The sequence below is a fragment of the Thalassophryne amazonica genome, chromosome 22 (genome assembly GCF_902500255.1).
Source record: "Thalassophryne amazonica chromosome 22, fThaAma1.1, whole genome shotgun sequence".
Taxonomy (NCBI): Eukaryota; Metazoa; Chordata; class Actinopteri; order Batrachoidiformes; family Batrachoididae; genus Thalassophryne; species Thalassophryne amazonica.
This window is the reverse complement of record NC_047124.1, coordinates 6,651,252-6,668,568: the sequence shown is the minus strand read 5'-3', so window position 1 is coordinate 6,668,568 and position 17,317 is coordinate 6,651,252. Positions and strand designations below refer to the sequence as shown.

General features: G+C 41.5%; 1 protein-coding gene across 2 annotated transcripts; it reads right to left on the bottom strand.

The window, feature by feature from the left end:
- Window positions 1-1,614: 1,614 nt before the first annotated feature.
- golt1ba (golgi transport 1Ba) lies at window positions 1,615-14,746 on the bottom strand. Of its 2 annotated transcripts, XM_034163502.1 has the most exons (6): window positions 14,592-14,746; window positions 10,353-10,444; window positions 9,083-9,261; window positions 7,685-7,766; window positions 6,385-6,417; window positions 1,615-2,155 (listed from the first exon to the last, which is right to left on the bottom strand). In XM_034163502.1, exons 1-5 carry the CDS (start codon window positions 14,614-14,616, stop codon window positions 6,403-6,405), a joined length of 393 nt encoding a protein of 130 aa, XP_034019393.1. In that variant the 5' UTR covers window positions 14,617-14,746; the 3' UTR covers window positions 1,615-2,155; window positions 6,385-6,402. The 2 variants fall into 2 exon arrangements, with proteins under 2 accessions (XP_034019393.1, XP_034019392.1); XM_034163501.1 differs by lacking the exon at window positions 6,385-6,417 and having other exon boundaries at window positions 14,592-14,745.
- Window positions 14,747-17,317: the final 2,571 nt, after the last annotated feature.

The window sequence follows — 17,317 nt, the reverse complement described above, 5'->3', positions numbered from 1 at the left end:
GACTGGGAACAATTCTGGATTGGAATCCTATTTAAAATTTGTGTTGGAGCATTTGGAACCTCTTGACATCAAAGGACCAGGTGTTATATAAAACAAATGACTGTTTTTTCATTTGTTCAATAGTACGGCTTTGCCTCATTTGATGGAATATTCCATCTTTCACCTCATGAAATATTCGTACCATTTGACTCGTAACCCAGTACAACCTGTCGCACGGACGGGTGGTCAGCGTCTAAACTGGCTCCCCCACTTGTTTCGTACCAGTTGGGGAGGGTAATGTGATGCCCTGCAGGATGAAAAACAAGACCTGACAAAAGGCAGGTGAGCTCTTCTTGAGGCAACCGCCATCGTGCACAAAGGCAGTTCTGTCCAGTTCCGGCAACATGCACCAAGTTGCTCCATCTCAGCTATGCTGTGCTGTCAATTAATAGAGCCTCTCGCCAAGTTGACACTACACTAGGACGATGTAGTGTTGACATCATGGTGCAGCCTCAGTTTAGTTTTATGACAGTATGGTACCCCTTATTACACATGTACAAATTAGGCTTTTTGGGTGGTAGTGGTTTTAGTGATTAGCACTGATGCCTCACAGCAAAAAGGTTGTGGGTTCATCTCCCACCTGGTCCTTCCTGTGTGGAGTTTGCATGTTCTCCCCGGCTTCCTCTCACTTACAAAGATGAGTTAGCTGAATTGGTGACTCTAAATTGAGCTTATGTGTGTGTGTGTGTGAGTGAATTGTGGCCCTGCGACAGACTGGTGTCCAGTCCAGGATGTGCCCCGCCTCTTGATCTGTAGCGGGAATGTCCATAGATACTAGGATAGGCTCCGCCCCTCCACGACTCTTGATTGGAGTAAGCAGGTATAGAAAATGGATGAAATTAGATTTGTCCTTTTGTTTTTACAGCTTTGATAGCAGGATGCCCATTTCTGATGTCATGTCCTGATTGGTCACTTCTGACATATGGGCAGGGTGAGAAGCCATATATGGTATTATGGTAATTTGGGCTGTTATTTATGCAAATTCGCAATCCTCATGAACATGCTTGTGGTTTAAAACTAATTTACGCACATCCTTGATGCCATTTATTTTTATTTTTTAATTAACAAACGTTTGCTAAACCTGATGTGGCACACTCTTAAGAAATGACCACACGAAGACGAAAGAGAAATTTGAAAGAAAATGTAATTTTTGTGTGTGTGTGTCATGAAAATGTGAACGCCTCACAAATTTTGCAGAAAATTTAATGAGGCGAGACAGTATTTAGCAGCCAATGGGAGAAACCTTACATTTCTTATGTTATAATCTCATTTATTGTATTTAATTTGATTGGGACTGCAGCAAGTAATGTTTTTCCTCATTCAGTGGTTTCAGTAGAATCATGAACAGAAGGAATTCTGTTCATGATTCCACACTGAGGTGTTTGATGACACTGATGTCTTTGCAGGACAGTGATGGTCCTGGTGCTTCCTGAGACTTGGACTCTAACCAGTGACCTAAAGTGACGACTGCGTTTAGTTAAGGACACAGGCTGAGAAACAGTGCATTAAAAAAAAAAATCAGTTCTTGCAGAAATTAGCATCATCTTATAAAAGTGAAAATATACATCGCTGTTATTCCAGTGTGTCCAAAGTTTAGACCTTTACTATCTGCAGAAGAGTTTATGATACATCAGAAAACAGTAAAAAAAAAAAATGTACAGAAGTGAAACAACATTAATGTTGTAAAATAATGACAATAATCCAACATCTTAAAATAATTTAGACTGAAATCAGAATTGGCAAAACTTATACGTCACAAAAAGGAGAAGATTTTCCAGATTCTAAATAGTTTCACAACATGAAAAAATGGATAATCAACTGTTAAGGGCTTCATGTTTTTTTTTACCAAATAAAGTGAAAAGGCAGCCTCGTTATCGCTGTCTTAATAACGTGACAAAGTGCTGAAGGAAAGTCTGTCACAGAAGCAGCTTTTCAAACATTGACTGTAGTGACTTTGGGGCCTTCATCCTTTCGTAACAGACTGGTGGTTTGGCGCTCGGATGAACTGTGAAAAATCTGAATAAGAACCTTGGCCGCTCGAGTCCAATGAGAAGCTTCTTCGTGGGATAAGACACCGTTATACCATCGTGTTGCTCTCGTTTGCTTTGTCCACATACTGAAAGGAAATAAAAATAAATACAAGTGGTTACATTTGTCTCACAAAAAACAAAGTTTCCAAGTGGTGACAGAAAACAGAATCAACGAAAAAAAAAAAAATCAAATTTTTCTTATGAATTTAACAAAAACAGACATTTTCACAAAATAATAAGAAGTTTTGCTCTTAAAATTTAACGCAAAACAGGACAGTTAAGCGCAGATATGGTACTATTCCTCCATAACCCAAAGAGGAAGTTATGACATCACAGGAAGTGACAGCAGGAAGTTACAACAGGATGTGACAGCAGGAAGGGGCGGAGAAAAAGGCGGGCCAAGGGGAGGGGCAACACCTAGGGAAGGGGCTTGCCTTAAGCCCCGTTTACACATAGACGGTAAGAGCTCCCGGAAGCGTCCCGGAAGAGTATTTGGCCGTCTTAAGGATCAAACGCCGTTGTCAACGCAGGCACTAGGGGGCGTGGCTTAGTTCCGGCTTTACCGGGAATTGTCGAAAAAATTATTCAACGTCGAATAATTCCGGGAGCGTTCCTGGAGAATTCGCGTGATGACGGAGACAACGCGAACAACGGCGTTTGATACTTTTTAATCGCCGTGTCATCCTGCTCCTTCCTGTAGTGCCGCAGTTTACACCGCCATAATTGGCAGCTGGCGTTGTATCCCTAACCAATGGCGTGTAAAACGGCGATAGAGCCCACATCGGCGTCCTCAAAGGCGTTTTAACCGGCGACAGAGGCAGACAAAACGGCGGCGCTAGCGGACAGTACGTCGTTCTAAACACCACCTCCCGATTAACGGCGTTCCAAACGGCCGATAGGCGGCGGTCAATATAAAAACGCTAGCGCGCTGCATGCAGGCCTCTCACTCGCAGCCAGCTCCAGATATTTTGCAGAGAAGCTCCAGTATTCCTCCTAAAAGAAAATTGGCAGCGGCAAGGCCTTACCAAGAGGTCTGGTTCAGAAGCAGAGGAGAGCCCTGTAGTGGAGACGAGCAACACATTGAGGAGGGGAAAAGGAAAGGAGAATAAAAGAAAAGGTCTTTCTGAGACCGACACATACACAAAACGTCATCAAAAAATGTTCTCCTCTGTTTGTAATGCCGCGTTTTATTAGACACAGATCAAATGGAGCGTTTTTGAGGGAAGAGCGAACAGTAGCCACCGGAGAGTTTTTTTTTTTTTTTTTTTTATTTCTCTACGTGCACGCGCAAGCAAATCATCCCTGAAGATTATTTTATTTATTAACTACACAGATGTATAATAAAAGCAAATGGTGACTGGTTTATAAACACAATTATGACAGAGTTTTTGAGGGAAGAGCTGCCTTAGATTCTGAGCTTAATTCTGATTCTGAGGAAGAACACCTTGAAGTGCTGCAGAGAATGGCAGATGACCATGATGACTGCTAATAGATTTTCTGTAATCACAAGTGTAATCAACACTCATGGCAGCCATGATTGTTAATGGGCTGGATGTTTAATAAAACATCGGCAGCTGAGATGACTCCATGCCAATATGCACAGGCAGATTGGCATGGAGTCATCTCAGCTTCTGACAAGGTTAGAAAATTTCAAAATTTCAGAAAATATTACTCCAAAAACACAAAAATTCCCTTCCATAATTTCATCCTATCTGATGAAGGGCGAGGCCCGAAATGTCACCTTTGGTGTGTTATTAAAGGCTTGTTTGGGAGCTAACTGGCTGTGCGGATCTCTTTCGTTTTTTGTTCTTCCATAATTTTACCCCAAATCTGCCCCAGATATCACGAGAATGCACAATTTGCATCCTTTTATATCAAAATTTTGTGGGGAGCATGCCCCCAGACCCCCCTAGTTGCTTTGCCGCTATGCTGCGTAGCGGTAGGTTTGGTACCGAACTTTTCTGAGGGGCACCAAACTTTTCAGATTTTGGTGCCCTTAAGGCACACTATTTATTCTAAAAGGCAAACCCTGGATTTAGCGGTGTTTTATCTGCGCATTTGCAGCTAGTACGGCGCTCAAAATGCCGCAGAAATGCTCCACCCCTTTCCACTGCAAAACAGCCGGAACTACCGCGAACTTCGGTCTACATACTGCCCGCCGACAAAACCGTCTATGTGTAACCTGGGCTTTAGGGTTTTCTCAGAGGGCTTAAAAACAACCTAAAATTAAGTCCCCAAAATTAAAAGAACGTTTTCAGACAAACACTGAAATGTTGTATATTTTTGGCATCACATACAGTGAGGAAAATAAGTATTTGAACACCCTGCGATTTTGCAAGTTCTCCCACTTAGAAATCATGGAGGGGTCTGAAATTTTCATCTTAGGTGCATGTCCACTGTGAGAGACAATCTAAAAAATAAAAATTAAAAAAATGCGGAAATCACAATGTATGATTTTTTTTTAGATAATTTATTTGTATGTTACTGCTGCAAATAAGTATTTGAATACCTGTGAAAATCAATGTTAATATTTGGTACAGTAGCCTTTGTTTGCAGTTACAGAGGTCAAATGTTTCCTGTAGTTTTTCACCAGGTTTTCACACACTGCAGCAGGGATTTTGGTCCACTCCTCCATACAGATCTTTTCTAGATCTTTCAGGTTTGGAGTTTCAGCTCCCTCCAAAGATTTTCTATTGAGTTCAGGTCTGGAGACTGGCCAGGCCACTCCAGGACCTTGAAATGCTTCTTACGGAGCCCCCCCTTAGTTGCCCTGGCTGTGTGTTTGGGGTCATTGTCATGCTGGAAGACCCAACCATGACCCATCTTCAATGCTCTTACTGAGGGAAGGAGGTTGTTTGCCAAAATCTCGCAATACATGACCCCATCCATCCTCCCTTCAATACGGTGCAGTCGTCCTGTCCCCTTTGCAGAAGAGCACCCCCAGAGTATGATGTTTCCACCCCCATGCTTCACGATTGGGATGGTGTTCTTGGGGTTGTTCTCATCCTCTAAACATGGTAAGTGGAGTTGATTCCAAAAAGCTCTATTCTGATCTCATATGATCACATGATCTTCTCCCATGCTTCCTCTGGATCATCCAGATGGTCTCTGGTGAACTTCAAACGGGCCTGGACATGTGCTGGCTTGAGCAGGGGGACCTTGCTGCCCTGCAGGATTTTAAACCATGACAGCATCATGTGTTACTAATGTAATCTTTGTGACTGTGGTCCCAGCTCTCTTCATGTCATTGGCCAGATCCTCCTGTGTAGTTCTGAGCTTTCTCAGAATCATCCTTACCACACAAAGTGAGATCTTGCATGGAATCCCAGACTGAGGGAGATTAACAGTCATCTTGTGTTTCTTCCACTTTCTAATAAATAATCATAACAGTTGTTGTTTTCTACCAAGCTGCCTGCCTGTTGTCCTGTAGTCCATCCCAGCCTTGTGCAGGTCTACAGTTTTGTCCCTGGTGTCCTTAGACAGCTCTTTGGTCTTGGCTATGGTGGACAGGTTGGAGTGTGATTGATTGAGTGTGTGAACAGGTGTCTTTTATACAGGTAACAAGTTCAAACAGGTGCAATTAATACAGGTAAAGAGTGCAGAATAAGAGGGCTTCTTAAAGAAAAATTAACAGGTCTGTGTGAGCTAGAATTCTTGCTGGTTGGTAGGTGTTCAAATACTTATTTGCAGCAGTAACATACAAATAAATTAAAAAAAAAAATCATACATTGTGATTTCCGGATTTTTTTTTTTTTTTTTTTAGATTATGTCTCTCACAGTGGACATGCAGCTAAGATGAAACTTTCAGACCCCTCCATGATTTCTAAGTGGGAGAACTTGCAAAACTGCAAGGTGTTCAAATACTTATTTTCCTCACTGTAGAAACACGTGTTGTGTTTGTACATGTAGATACAGAAGAAAGTGACAGTGTCCAAATGATGATGCTGACACGTTCACTTGATTAAAATTCCTCACATAAAAAAGTGAATTTAAAAAGTAACAGCTGCACACAAAATTTCAGTTAATCAGTGCCCCCAAAATTTGAAAAAATAAATAAATATAATAATAATAATAATAATAATAAAAACATAAAACCCCCATCAACTTAAGCATCCAATCACAGACAGAGGACCCGTAAAGGGGTGTGTCAGTTTGTAACAGGGTTCTGTGAAGGATCCTTGCCTCTGCCTCCTACATCCTTTAACCTCTACCTTCAAAGTATAAATTACCCACTAACATCCTCGGCGGCGGATGTTTATTTTGTGATGTATTTATTTAATGTTAACATGCAAGGTAAAAAGCGGCAGTGACTGACCAATGCTGCTGATTGTCCTCAGTCGTACGAAGGCTTTAAAAAAATTAAATAAAAATAAAAAAGACATTCACCTCAAAACAAAGCAACAGCATAGTGTGACTTTGTTCATTAGCCACATGCTAGCTACACTTCTGCTAAGTTGCACTTCTGGACTTGATGGTTTCAGGCCTCATTGGACAGCTCGTATATCGATTTAGCTTCTGCACTAAACCCGCGACAGATACGTCTTCTTTCATGTTCGTACTTACACTTTGCTACTTCCAGGTTTGCTTTGAAACATTTGAAATGTAAAAATTAACTGACAACTAATAAACCACATTTACAATTTAAAATATAAAATGCCTAATCTGGGAATAAACTCCTAGAGAGGGGCTGGACTCACGTTCTCTAGAGTTGTCCAGGGTAAGAAGCGCCAGGCAGGTCCGGAGATCATCACAAACCCCGAGCCGAGTGCCATTATTTTGGAGTTTTCCCTTGTGAACTAGAGGGTGGTGTCACTGTAACTTTGTGACAAGAAGCGGAACGGGACTGTTTAGAGGCAGTTTTGAGTACTCAGCCTTCTTGGTGGGATTCTGTAAAAGGTCCCCAATGGAGACTCCATAGTTCTACTGGGAGACTTCAATGCTCACGCTGGCAATGACAGAAAAACTGGGAGGAACCCTGCCCCCAATCTGAACCCAAGTGGTGTTTTGTTGTTGGACTTCTATGCTGGTTATGGATTGTCCATCACAAACACCTTGTTCAAGCACGAGTGTTCATAAATACACTTGGTACCACCAGCCTAGGTCAAAGGTTAATGATTGATTTGGTCATCATTTCATCAAATCTGTTATCATGCGTTTTGAACAGTCGGGTGAAGAGGGGGCAGCACCGTCAAATGATCACCACCCAAGTAATGAGTAGCATCAGATAGCGGGTAAGATCTTGAAAACCTAAACACGTTGTGAGGTTCTGGGAACATCTGGTAGAAGAACCTACATTCTTTAACTCACACCTATAAAAGACCTTCTCTGACTTTCCAAGGGATGTTGGGGACATGGAGGTATGTCCAAGGCCTCCATCATTGTTGACGTAACTGCTTTAGTTTGTGGCCACATGGTTATCAGCACTCGTCCCAGTGGCAACCCAAGAATTTAGCGTTCAACCTCAGAATCTGAACGTATGGAAGATCCACATGAAGGCGGTCTTTGACATTATTAAAGTGGACGATCGAGGAGCAGTTCAGCAGTAAACCAGTTTCACACTAAATCTGTTCTGGTGAATGATTATTGCAGAGCTGCTGTGTTGGATTCATACTTACTGCACTGATGAACGGCAGGTTTAGAATTGAGCCGAGGACGGGTATTCTCCTGATGAAGCCGATTACGACAGGAAAGAAACCCCTGAGTGAGAAAGACAAAGTTAAATAATAACTTTGTGGAGAGAGAAAAAATATTCCTTATATGATAACAGGTCGTACATTATATTATGGCCCAGTCACACGGAATAAGATTCCTGAACGAAGGGAAAAAAGTAAAAAAAAAAAAAGAAATCGCAATTCACTGAGAAAAGATAGACAAACAAGCTTTATCACCAAATAGCCTGGGAATCAAGAGCGCAAAAGGGATGAAAGAGGAACAAAACAAAACAAAACTGAAACTAAAGTTGATTTCGACACTTTAAACAAAATGCGCCTGGAGCCACTGCTGGAGCAGTGTGTGTCTGCATCTCTGGGTTCCAGGACTTGGCGCTGGGATGGAGCTGCAGCTCCTCCACAAAAGCGCTCAAAAACCGGCTTTTGTACTGTGTGAAAACATTTAGCTGTTTGAATGAAGTCAAATGAAAGGCAAACGTTACAAAATTTAAGCAAACGATAAGAAACTGTCAAGAATGACAGCAAAAACAAAATACGGACAAATTGAGGTTTTCGTTGCCCTTCGTTCAAATTTTTCAACAGTTTAAAAATCCTGACGAAGCGACAGCTGCAGGAACAGAAGCTGAGCGAAGGTTAAAAGATGCCAACAAAAGTCAACGAAAGTCCAGATTTCTTGTTTCATTTGGGCTTCATTGCCCTTCATTAAGTGCTGTGTGACTGGGCCATTAGTGTGTGTACAACAGCAGCTGCCTCCCAGCAAGACGGTTGTGGCTTTAAGGCCTCCTGTGCCTGTTCTCCTCACATAGCTGGAGTTGCACCAGGAAGAGCATCCAGAGTAAAATGTTTGCCAGTTCAAGTTGTGGATCCCAATTGGATCTGCTGTGGTGAACGGGAGTAATGTATAGAAATCAAAATTTTATATGAAATTATTATTTTTTATTATTATTATTTAAATTAACTCATCCCACCTGCCAAACTTGATGGTAACATTCTTGTGGCAGTAGACTTATGACATATGAAGCAGAGGTGATCCTGGATAAGACAGAACAACGTCTATGCCGGGTTCATTCCATCACAGATTTTAGCACACTTCATAAACACTGAAACACTTTAGTTTGTAGCGACCCCTATCTGCTGCAGTGTTCATTACAGCTTGTAATATGAAAACAAATCTCCCACAGCTCCAAACATTTTTTTCCCAGTGCACCACATGAAACGTGCTGAAAATATACACACTGTACTGCATATTATACTCAGATGTTAGTTAGAAATCCAGATTAATTTCTTATTTGTTAAAGGTCTTGGTGTAAAGTAAAAAAAAGGACTCATTCATATTCCTCTCACCTGAACAACAGGAAAAAGCCATAGATTTCCAGAACAACTCCAATAATGGGCCAGCCAATCAACACCACAAACACACCACCCAAGAAGAAACCGGTGGCCTTCATTTTGTGTTTCTGAAAGAAGAAGCGGAAAGTTCTCTCCAGCCCAATGACGAAGGCGAGTCCAGCAACAAACAGGATCTGCAGAGAAAAAGGTCAACTCAGAGAAATTCAGCAGTTTTTGTTCAATGGCTGGTACTGTAATTTCTCCTGGTTCTTTATGCACTTTACTGCCCGTTACAAAGAACCACATCGATATATTCCTCATTTTGAATTTATTGAGGGTCACGTTGAAAACCGGGCCAGGGTCTTCACAGACGGCGTCCAACTTGTGAAAGACCATAAACATAACTTGCACAACACTTTTATAGAATGCGGGAATCACAGTGGGTGTTTTATAGTCTATATGTTACTGGCTCTCACAGATAGGGGGAGCCCTCCCTGTATCTGAAACTTGCACATGTATGATGGAAGTGAAACTTAACTCTTTAAACCAGATCTTAAACTTTAAGATCTCAGAGACTTCCAATCAAATAAAGGAAAATACTTGATCACTAACATAAAATAAGGAATCAGCACAGATATTATCTAACAGTACTAATTACGGAGCATAAATAAATTCTTAAAACTTCCTGGTTCTAGCACTCTTTGAATGGGGTTATTGTTTTGTTCTTTTTTTCATAATAATTCCACTTCCTGTTATCTCTAATCATTGATAAATGAAAAAGATACTTTGATGAAACAGGAAAAGAAGAAATGCAATAAATCAGAGAGAGAGGGGAAAACAGAGAATATTATAGACAAGCAAATAAGTGAAGAAAGAAGTGGGAGGAGCCAAGAAATGAGCAGTGAAGTGCAGGTGGATGTAGAAAGCAAAGGAAGACTGGAAGGTGGAGAAAATCTATCAAAGCCATGGAACCATGTGGATTAAATGAAAGAACAATCTATTCCAGACTCTGCCAAAAACTTTCACCAAGAAGGAATAAGTTCACCTGGAAAAAAGGCCCTTCTAACAAACAGATGTGAAGAACAACATTTATAAATTACAACAGATTCAACCCCACTTTAGTTTTATTAAAACCTACATTTGTGTTAGCAGTAGCTCAAAGGTTGTAAAATACTGGAAACAGAATTTATACAGCATAAACCCACTTTTTTTACACTGTGGATCTTTTAAAGATGAAGAGAGCCACATTTATGTTTGTCAGCACAAATGAAGCACTATTACTCACATTTCCAATAGCAAGAAGTGCTTTATCAAAAAAAAGGATCATCCCAAAGAAGAGGAAAAACACGCCAAAACCTGTTAAGCCCATTCCAATCTCTGCAGGACACAAACACATCAGCAGTTAGACAAAAAAAACAAAAAAAACAAAAAACATTTCATTCAGTGTTATTTATATTAAAAATTTCTTTCAAACAACAACAAGAAAAAAAAGAAAGACAAAAAAGACAGCTGAAATCAGATTCATCATGACACCTCATAAATGTTTTGTAAAACTCATAGGTGGTGTGTGTGTGTGTGTGTGTGTGTGTGTGTGTGTGTGAGAAAGAACCACCTTAACTCGTGCTGCGTAAGTTGCGATTCGGCTTTACTCGCGGTCGATTTGTGGACCCTGAAAATTTAGAGTACTGTATAATATACTGTATATTTTTTGGTCAGCTTCATTAACTCGCGACCCGATTTTGTGGACCCCAACTTGTGCAACTTAACTGGGCTCACCTGTGTGTGTGTACACACATATATATACACATATATATGTATACATACATACATACATACACACACTCAACAAAAATATAAATGCAACACTTTTGGTTTTGCTCCCATTTTGTATGAGATGAACTCAAAGATCTAAAACGTTTTCCACATACACAATATCACCATTTCCCTCAAATATTGTTCACAAACCAGTCGAAATCTGTGATAGTGAGCACTTCTCCTTTGCTGAGATAATCCATCCCACCTCACAGGTGTGCCATATCAAGATGCTGATTAGACACCATGATTAGTGCACAGGTGTGCCTTAGACTGCCCACAATAAAAGGCCACTCTGAAAGGTGCAGTTTTATCACACAGTACAATGCCACAGATGTCGCAAGATTTGAGGGAGCGTGTAATTGGCATGCTGACAGCAGGAATGTCAACCAGAGCTGTTGCTCGTGTATTGAATGTTCATTTCTCTACCATAAGCCGTCTCCAAAGGCGTTTCAGAGAATTTGGCAGTACATCCAACCAACCTCACAACCGCAGAGCATGTGTAACCACACCAGCCCAGGACCTCCACATCCAGCATGTTCACCTCCAAGATCGTCTGAGACCAGCCACTCAGACAGCTGCTGAAACAATTGGTTTGCATAACCAAAGAATTTCTGCACAAACTGTCAGAAACTGTCTCAGGGAAGCTCATCTGCATGCTCGTCGTCCTCATCGGGGTCTCGACCTGACTCCAGTTCGTCGTCGCAACAGACTTGAGTGGGCAAATGCTCACATTCGCTGGCGTTTGGCACGTTGGAGAGGTGTTCTCTTCACGGATGAATCCCGGTTCACACTGTCCAGGGCAGATGGCAGACAGCGTGTGTGGCGTCGTGTGGGTGAGCGGTTTTCTGATGTCAATGTTGTGGATCGAGTGGCCCATGGTGGTGGTGGGGTTATGGTATGGGCAGGCGTCTGTTATGGACGAAGAACACAGGTGCATTATATTGATGGCATTTTGAATGCACAGAGATACCTTGACGAGATCCTGAGGCCCATTGTTGTGCCATACATCCAAGAACATCACGTCATGTTGCAGCAGGATAATGCACGGCCCCATGTTGCAAGGATCTGTACACAATTCTTGGAAGCTGAAAATGTCCCAGTTCTTGCATGGCCGGCATACTCACCGGACATGTCACCCATTGAGCATGTTTGGGGTGCTCTGGACCGGCGTATACGACAGCATGTACCAGTTCCTGCCAATATCCAGCAACTTCACACAGCCATTGAAGAGGAGTGGACCAACATTCCACAGGCCACAATTGACAACCTGATCAACTCTATGCGAAGGAGATGTGTTGCAGTGCATGAGGCAAATGGTGGTCACACCAGATACTGACTGGTATCCCCCCCCCCCCCCCAATAAAACAAAACTGCACCTTTCAGAGTGGCCTTTTATTGTGGACAGTCTAAGGCACACCTGTGCACTAATCATGGTGTCTAATCAGCATCTTGATATGGCTCACCTGTGAGGTGGGATGGATTATCTCAGCAAAGGAGAAGTGCTCACTATCACAGATTTAGACTGGTTTGTGAATATATATATATATATATATATATATGCTTTTGGCACAACTGTTAGGTGAAGTTGAAAAACACTTACTCTGATCACATGACATTCTAGGAAAATGTCCTTCGTCTGTTTCTATGTTAAAGTGTGTAATGCAAATGTCCATAGTCATAAGACTAAAAATATGACGCAATGCTAAAATACCCTCGGCCATATGAACATAAAAATAGGAAACAAAATGTGACCTTTTGACCTCTTAAAATAGGTCCAGGTTAGCTATTTTTGAATTTGTCCAACATCTGTGTCCCAATGTGAATGGGAAGACCCTGGCAACAGGACTGGACTTCTACTGAGCACAGACAGAGAGAAGGAGGGACGGATGCAAAGTCTTCACAATACCCAATGGGCATATTTTAAGCTCGGGTAATGACACTTTACCAAACCTGTTGTATGCTTAATAATAATAATAACAGTAATAATTTACTTGGTTAAATTTTTATGAAACGGAAAAAGATTAGACATTTATTTTACACGGGAATATTAAAAAATTGTTTATTTTCATGAAGTTTTTTTAAAAACCTTTGATTTTCTTAAAGTAGACCTGCATTGAAATAAATGGTTAGAATTCAGAAAAAAATAGCTGATATGTATTTATAAGACCCTTGTGAATGCAGTAAAGTAAATCTGTAAGCCCAAATTTGTAATTCAGCGGAGAAATTTTCGTTTAAAAATGACAAATTTGCAGCTAAAATTTAGCCCTCTGTGAAAACAGTTTGTACAGCGTATCATTTCCATGACGTCAGGGACAAGACGAAGTGCTCCCGCCTTCAGTCCGATCCCGCATTGAAATTGATTTTATCTGTTAGTAATGTTACTTATACACGTCCTGGTTTCAACATCCAAAAGTAAGGTGCAATGAAAGTGAGATACAGATCTGTGTGCTCAGATCAGCAACAACATCGACAGCGGGCGCTGTTCTTCCTCTACCGCTCTCTGCCTCCGCTGCGCTTATTAAGTCTGCGGGCTCGTTAACGAGCTCGATAACCACCGACGCTGGCCACTCACACCGCCCGTGTCTGCTTTGCAGCCGGTGTTGTGCCAGATTCAGCGCACAACACTGGCATCACCTCTCTGTCTACTGAATGGAGCTGCAGCACACTTGGCACAAGTCCTGAGATTATGCTCGCTGTTTTAATGCGAAGCGGCCGGTACACCTGTTGCTGCAAGGACAGACTTCTTGCGGCAAAATCCACAGCACCGCACGTCTCGGCAATCGGAGCCCCAGAGCTCCATGGACAATGAGAGAGGTTTATATATTTTTAGTGACTGGGAATCTTTGCGGGTCTCGCCTCCATATCCCGCGGTGGTACCGGAGGCGAAAGACAGTAGATTTTCATTGCGACACCACTCAATCAAACAGGCGTATGAAAAAGTCCCCCAAAATAATTTTCAAGCACAAATAAAAGAAATGTGTACTCACCAAACGTACCGCAAGACAATATGAAGTTTTAAAAAAAGTAGATCCTTCCATATAAGACAAGAAACAGGTGCAGATGCAAACTGACGTAAATCCACAAATTACAGTTGGCACGCAATGCATACTGGGAGAGAGGGTCTTCTCCGTGACGTCTCGGCAGCGTCCATGATGAGAGGGCCAGTTTTGCGGAGGGCTAAACGTTAGCTGTAAATTTGTCATTTTTAAATGAAGATTTCTCCGTTGAATGACAGATCTGGGCTTCCAGATTTACTTTACTACATTCAGAAGGATCTTATGTGTAAATGTAAGTCATTTTTTGGTCCAAAGATCTGACTGCATTTATTTCAATGCAGGTCTCCTTTAAATAATATTTTCACCCAGTAACCATTTGGCTGTCTGGTCACAAACAGGAAGTGACCTCATATAAAAGGGTCAAATTGGATCCAGGTTAAATCTGTTTTTAGCCAGTATGTTGATACGTTTGACTTTTTGCGTAAATCATAACAAAAAATGATTTGGGGGACAGAAAATGACTGACATTTTGACTTATATTTACCTCCAAACAAAAGTCTTAATAATAAGTCATTTTTCTAACGACAAGCAGGGCATGAGGAGATAACAAGCGCGTTTCATTACAAACAGCAGAATCCAGATTATTTTTAGCCCTGAAGGCTAACTGCTAGTTAGCACACTTTAACTTCACAAGTTACCAACAAATGTCTTACTTTGAGAGTCAGTTAGAGAAATCATCCTGACGGAAAATAATTAAAATTCAAAACCTAGATGACAAAAAAACACGTCAAAATAAGAAGCTAAACTAACAGCTGCGTCTGCAGCCACGTCTTCCGGAAACAAATCTTCTTCTTCTACGTTTTAGCTGAGATCTCTGAACCAATCAGTGCCTGTGCCACACAAACACTCTAGGCCGCCATCTTACGAAGGTAAAAGATTGTCAGGAGAAATACCAGAAGGGGAAAAACTAGGTTTTTATATGTATATACTAGCTGGGGTACCCGGCGCTGCCCGGGTTAACCTGTTTTAGACATAAGCCAAATGTCAATCATTTTAATCAAAACAATTGCCCAACATTTGTTTTTGTAATGCTGATGTCTTATAAATATAATAGTTAATGGGCTAAAGTTTGTCCAGCAGAACTATAAGGGGTGGACTCTCCAAACTAAGCGGAAAGACAAACACATTTGAAGTCCTTCATGCAGACTTTGTTTTGCAATCAAATTTATAACAAAATTACACACAAAAGGTAGGTAACAGTAAATGTAAATATCAGTTAATCAAAACTGAGGTAGTGGTGTATTTCACTGTTTTTACACTGCCATTTTACAAACATAAAATTAATGTATTTAGACAGGAAGGCAAACTGGGTTGTACAGGACAGTCAGGGGCTTAACAGCTGAGAACATAAAGTAGCTGAAGGAAGGGATTAAATAAAAGAGATGGCCAACACATATACAGGACTGGAAATTTTAACCTGCCTGGTCATACCCATAAGTATGTTGGGATGGATGGTCTAGTTCAGTGGTACCTTAATATGAAATACGAGGTCTGTCCATAAAGTATCGTACCTTTTTATTTTTTTTTAAACTATATGGATTTGATTCATATGTTTTCACGTCAGACAAGCTTGAACCCTTGTGCACATGCGTGAGTTTTTCCACGCCTGTCAGTGACGTCATTCGCCTGTGAGCACGCCTTGTGGAAGGAGTGGTCCCGCCCCGTCGTCGGATTTTCATTGTCTGGAAATGGCAGAATGATTTGGGGGTTTTTTTTTCCATCAGAATTTTTTCAGAAGCTGTTAGAGACTGGCAGCTAGAAACTATTCGAAAAATGTATCTGGCTTTTGGTGAAAATTTTACGGGCTTCACAGAGAATAAGATCTGGTAGTACGGCTTTAAGGACGCTCAGCGCGCCGCGCTCCGAGCTGTGACGATGCGGCACAAGCCACCGGACCATTTCTGAGCTGATGGCTCTGTGGATACGAGACCGTCGTGTGCTCTTTCTCTGGTTATCACAAGAGCTGGACATCAGCCATTTTCCGGCAGATTTCACTTTTAACAAGAGATTTTGTCATGGAAAGCCGCGCGGAGGCTTCGCGCGTCACGACCCATTCGCTTTGGAAGCAAGACAAAGGAACACCTCCGTTTCGGGGTGTCAGAGGACAAGTTTGGACATGTCTATCTCGGTTTTCAATGCTTACCAGTCCAGTAAGTATCAGTGAAATTGTGGAGAGCTGGACATGTTTTCACCGAAAGCCAATTTTCACCGAAAGCCAGATACATTTTTCGAATAGTTTCCAGGTGCCAGTCTCTAACAGCTTCTGAAAAAATTCTGATGGAAAAAAACCCCAAATCATTCCGCCATTTCCAGACAATGAAAATCCGATGACGGGGCGGGACCACTCCTTCCACAAGGCGTGCTCACAGGCGAATGACGTCACCGACAGGCGTGGAAAAACTCACGCATGTGCACAAGGGTTCAAGCTTGTCTGACGTGAAAACATATGAATCAAATCCATATAGTTTAAAAAAAAAATAAAAAGGTACGATACTTTATGGACAGACCTCGTATACGGATATGATTCAAATATTTGCAGATGGATTTAAAGATCCGGGCACAGGAAAGACAGGAACAGTTTCTAATCCCCAGTTTCATAAGTCAATCAGAAAAAGACTGTCAGATCATGTAGCTGTCTTTTCTGTGGAACTGTTAGCACGTTTGCTGCACTGTGGTGTGTAGAGCCCCTCAGCCCCAACCAGTCCCAGCATAAGACTGCCCCTCCCTTAGCCTGGTTCTGCTGGAGGTTTCTTCCTGTTAAAAGGGAGTTTTTCCTTCCCACTGTCGCCAAGTGCTTGCTCATAGGGGGTCGTTTTGACCGTTGGGGTTTTTCTGTAATTATTGTATGGCTTTTGCCTTACAATATAAAGGGCCTTGGGGCAACTGTTTGTTGTGATTTGGCGCTATATAAAAAAAAATTGATTTGATTTAGAGGAGGTGAAGTTCAGTCACCATGTCATCTGTTAAGATTCAATGACAGTATTTCAAATGGACAATCTGTTTGCAGGCCAGATCTGACCAGCGAGATTCTTCAAAGCTTATTTAAACTACAACAACAGGATATTTCAGTATGTTTCACAAGCGTTCCATTTTATTCTGGAATTGAGGGTAATGAAGAAGTAGATCAGCTAGAAAAAAGCAGCTGTGAAATTAGAAATACAGATCAACATTCCACTTAGTACATCTGAAGTCAAAACAGTCAAGACAGAAATGAACAAAGCATGACAAAAGCAATGGGGGAGAGAATCTAAGGGTCGGTTTTTACATAAAATTCAGGGACAGGTTGTATCAAGGAGACATGGGAGCTGGAGTCGCAAGGAAGAAGAAGTAATCACACGACTATGTACACAGGCTTAAATCAGACTGTCGGCATCAAAGG

Excerpts from the sequence above, each read along its gene's own strand:
- golt1ba (XM_034163501.1), bottom strand. The coding sequence starts at position 14,616 with ATGATTTCTCTAACTGACTCTCAAA. Across the intron at positions 10,445-14,591 it reads TTCTCTAACTGACTCTCAAA|AGATTGGAATGGGCTTAACA; the intron begins GTAAGACATTTG and ends TGTGTCCTGCAG. Across the intron at positions 2,156-7,684 it reads ACCTGCCGTTCATCAGTGCA|TATGTGGACAAAGCAAACGA; the intron begins GTAAGTATGAAT and ends ATTTCCTTTCAG.